At 39.3% G+C, this 4,361-nt stretch overlaps 1 protein-coding gene across 1 annotated transcript; it reads right to left on the bottom strand.

Moving 5' to 3' along the window:
- Nucleotides 1-212: 212 nt before the first annotated feature.
- On the bottom strand, nt 213-1,714 carry LOC110804851 (uncharacterized). The gene is made up of 3 exons (XM_022010453.1): nt 1,392-1,714; nt 1,143-1,264; nt 213-1,051 (listed from the first exon to the last, which is right to left on the bottom strand). The coding sequence occupies exons 1-3, from the start codon at nt 1,712-1,714 to the stop codon at nt 213-215; spliced, it is 1,284 nt and encodes a 427-aa protein (XP_021866145.1).
- Nucleotides 1,715-4,361: the final 2,647 nt, after the last annotated feature.

The following is a 4,361-nucleotide window of genomic DNA, read 5'->3' as shown; positions in this document are numbered from 1 at the left end:
GCTCACAAGCCAATAAAATGTTATCTAAAATATTCCTACCAGGAATAAAACCAGCTTGGGATGGACTGATTACATCACCAATCACCTTTTGCATTCTGGAAGTAATAATTTTAGAGACAATTTTATAAACAACTGAACAACAAGCAATGGGCCTGAAATCTTTAATATTTGAAGCATTCTGCACTTTAGGAATAAGGGTAACTGAGGTATTGTTAATTTGCTTTGGCATAACCCCAATGATAAAAAAATTCCTGCACAGCCTTGTAGACATCTCCTTTAATAACTCCCCAAGCCATCAAAAAGAATAGACTATTAAAGCCATCTAATCCTGGAGCTTTATTAGGATCGATTCCTTTTAATGCAGCATCAATTTCACTTTCTGTAACATGTTGTATCAACTCATCAGATGCACTAGAAGACAACTGTTTACCCTTCCTAACAATATTCACATCAATCCCAATTAAGGAAGGAGCAGCAGTGCTAATCAGTCCTTTGTAAAACTGACTAATCTCACCCTTAATTTCTTGCATAGTAGTTAGCTTCTTCCCAGAACTGTCATACAACACATCAATACTGTTTCTTGCTTGTCTTTCCTTCATTGCACTAAAGAAGAATTTTGAATTGGAATCCCCAATTTGCAGCCATTGAATTCTGGATTTCTGCCTATAAGCAGATTCTTGCACATGAAGGAACTTTTTCAACTGTTCAGAGAATTCCTTCTCTGTCCATTGTAACACATATGTGGAATTATCAGCTAACTGAGTTTGAACCAGACTCAACTCAGTTCTAATGTTCTCAATTCTTTCCTCCAGTTTTGCAAACTCATGCTGATGAAGGTGTTTAAGGCCTTGCTTAACTACTTTGAGCTTAGTCCACACCTGAGTAAGCCTATTCCCATTCCCATTCCCATGAACCCCAGTGCTCCACCCAGCTTGAACAGTCTGCAAGAATTTAGGGTGATCTGCCATATAGTTGAAGAACTTAAATGGTCTACCAGCTGTACACACATTGACATTGCAGGACATTAAAAGAGGGGAATGGTCTGAAAGACCTGGATTCAGATAATCAACAATTGCTGAAATTGAGGTGCCAGCTTGTATTTCCAAAGGCTCTATTAGTTTTAGAGATGATTCTCAGATCACCCTGCCCCTTGTTACTCCAAGAGCAGAAATGACCACAACATTTCAATTCAGCCAATGCTGCACCATCAATACAAGCTTCAAAATCTCTAGTTTCAGTGGCAGTAACAATACTACCATTAAGCCTGTCATCAGAATAAAGGATGGAGTTAAAGTCACCCATAACCAACCATGAACTTGTGATCACATAACTAAGGTTGTTCAAATCAACCCAAAAGAGTCTTCCTAGTATCAATTCTATGCAGACCATACACTGGAGTGAAGAATGTACTAAATTGTCCACTTTTTGCTGTAACAAAAGTGTGGATCATCTGCTCAGTTTCCTGCAAAATCTGTACTGTCACAACAGCATGCTTCCACCCTAGCCAAATTCTCCCCCTAGGTGAGTGAGAGTAATTGAAATCCCATTGCCACACAGAACCAAATTTCTTCAGAATTTTGTTACAATTTTCTTCTTTTATTTTAGTTTCAACTAAAGCTACTACAACTATTTTATTCTCAGCTAAGAATTTTTTAATTTCTCCTACCTTGATGGGGTCATTCATACCCCTCACATTCCAAGTGCAGAGATTCATGGTGGAATATGAGAGGGAATCCCTACATCACCACTCTCCTCAATAGCATATCCAACCTGTGCCAACCCAGTGCTATGCACACGGCTTCTTGTCACCCTTCTTCTTCTAGACACCACCCTCCATCCATCATCTTGTACAGGAGCTTTTGGAGTAATGACTGTATCCATAGTAGGGTCCATCTCATTACTGGTCTCATCTTCCACCATGACATTTCCAGTCTCACTAGTTTGTTTAGGTTCATCAGCAACAACTGTCTGCTTTGGAACCCAAACCTTTTGCACCTTCTTCTGAACATGAGCAGCAAGAACAAGCCTAGCAGTGTTTTTCTTCTCATTGCTACAAACATGTCCAACCATCTTGCAGGCAGAACAATATGGTGGCAACCAATCATACTCAACCTGTTGCTTAAAAGTGGTACCAGCTGGATCATGTAGCATCACACTTCTAGGTAAGGTCTTGGTGACATCTATTTCAATAAGAATTCTAGCAAAAGATATTCTCTGCTGGCAAGTAGTACATTCATCAGCAAATAGAGGTACACCAAGCAGACTTCCTATTCTACTCAAAGATCCAGCTCCCCGTCAATTCAAAGGAAGGTTAGGAAATCTAACCCAAATTGGCACAACTCTAAGAACTTCAGTCTGAAAATTAAACTCTGGTGACCAGGGTTTAACTATCACTGGTTTACCAAAAAATGAATGAGGTCCAGCCAACAAGACTGAATCCCTTTCTTTCTTAGAAGCAAATCCGATGACAAAGTATCCATCCTCATGGAGTAACACCTGTGGTTTTGACATAACATTCCAGTCCTTCTCAAAAAAGCGAATAACAGCCCAAGTAGAAGGCTTGTCCCCTACCACATACATAATGACAGCAGATTCCCATTTTACAGCCATTTCATCTAAATCAGATTGTTCAAGCATAACAACAGGGGAGCCATCACAGACAATAGGAGCAATGAATGAAAGAGATATACCTTTAGCAGTGAGGTTTTTAGGCTTAAACAGGCTTACCCAGGGAGGTTTTGACACGCCATTAATACCATCTTGAACTTGTTGAGGCTAGGGGTGTTCATGGGTGGTTAACCGTCCCGAAACTTGATTCGGTTCGGTAACCGAAAATTTCGGTTAGGCATTTTCATGAACCGTAACCGTAACCGTACCGTTTAAATCGGTTACCGTTTAAACGGTTAACCGCGGTTTCGGTACGGTTACCCGGTTAACCATAAACCGCTATTAAATTATTTATTTTTATTTTGGATCACATTTATCGTATTATTTTTTTACAAAAAATAACAATCTGAAATAGAAGATCAAGTCAAACAAAAATAAGTGTAAACAATGTCTAAAATTACACAAGTTCATCAACTTCAAACAAAATTACGAAGTAACGTACTTATTGTTTCAAGAAAAGACTAAGGCTGCGTTCTATTCACCTGATTTTCACTTATTTTTCCTGAACTTATCTTATCTGAACTTATCTGAACTTAACTGAACTTATCTGAACTTATCTGAACTTATTAGAACTTATCAAAACTTATTTTAGTTATAAATTGTACTTGGCAAACCCTTATTTTTCCTGAACTTATCTTATATGAACTTATTTGAACTTAACTGAACTTATCTGAACTTATTTTTCCTAAAATAAGTGGAAATAAGGTGAACAGAACAGGGCCTAATGGGCTAAGAGCCTAAGAAGTAAGTACACTAATTGGGCTAGTTGTGCACAAACAAACATTTTTTTACTTAAATACTTTACCTATAATTTTATGATTTTGTCACCTCCAACTAAATTAAATTGAATTATTTTTTTGAAAAAATAAATTTCGGTTTATTCGGTTAACCGTTTTGTCAAAAATTGTAACCGTAACCGACCCGTTTAACCGTTAATTTTGCCGGTTCGGTTACCGTAACCGTTTATATTATTTTTTCAGTTCGATTTACCGCCCATTTAGGTCGGTTTTTTCGGTTTTCGGTACGGTACGCGGTTACGGTTTTTTATGAACACCCCTAGTTGAGGCTGCACCCTCTCTCTTTCATCCTTTTCAACACTTCGAGCATGCTCTGTTTTCTGGGTGTTCAAATCACCATCTCCACCAAGGGTTTCCGTACCATTTCTCAAACCTAGGACAACATTAACATTTTTCATCATTTCTCGCACCTTCTCAAGCGCAGATCCACCCAGAACTCCTCTCCCTTGAACCTCCTCCAAAATTCCTGGAATCTGCAGTGAATCCATCTGGGTTTCCACGGATTGAGCAGGTGTGTAATTAATCGCCTTATGATAGGCCTCAATAGCTTCCTGAGTGTGGGGGGAAGGAGGTCCATTACTCGGATGCGACGGGAATGGTGAGATTCTCACCGGCGTCACACGAGCTCCATCGACATTAATGGGTGTCACATTCCTCAACTAATGTTGGTTCTTCGGGCGAGATAACACTGTGTGAAGAATGGTAGAGGCTTCTTCATTAACATCCCTAACTTCGTGCTTCTGGTTCTTCTTCTTCCTCGTCATTGCAGTGGGGCGTGCACGTTAGCAAGCAACCTTATCGTGCACTCACCATGGCAGAGAGAGAAAGTTTTTGTGTAGGTACCTGCTCTTTTTCCGCTATAGTAAGTTGTACATATGACAGCGTATTTTTTGTAAG

Source organism: Spinacia oleracea, chromosome 2, assembly GCF_020520425.1.
Source record: "Spinacia oleracea cultivar Varoflay chromosome 2, BTI_SOV_V1, whole genome shotgun sequence".
Lineage (NCBI taxonomy): Eukaryota > Viridiplantae > Streptophyta > Magnoliopsida > Caryophyllales > Amaranthaceae > Spinacia > Spinacia oleracea.
The sequence above is the reverse complement of the archived record's forward strand: the minus strand, read 5'-3'. Positions and strand labels throughout refer to the sequence as shown.

Bases quoted from the DNA above. Each gene is read 5' to 3' on its own strand.
- LOC110804851 (XM_022010453.1), bottom strand. From the start codon at position 1,714: ATGAATCTCTGCACTTGGAATGTGAGGGGTATGAATGACCCCATCAAG. The intron at 1,265-1,391 runs GTATGGTCTGCA...TTCTGATGACAG, and splicing joins AGTACATTCTTCACTCCAGT to GCTTAATGGTAGTATTGTTA. The intron at 1,052-1,142 runs GTGATCTGAGAA...ATCTGAATCCAG, and splicing joins TTGGAGTAACAAGGGGCAGG to GTCTTTCAGACCATTCCCCT.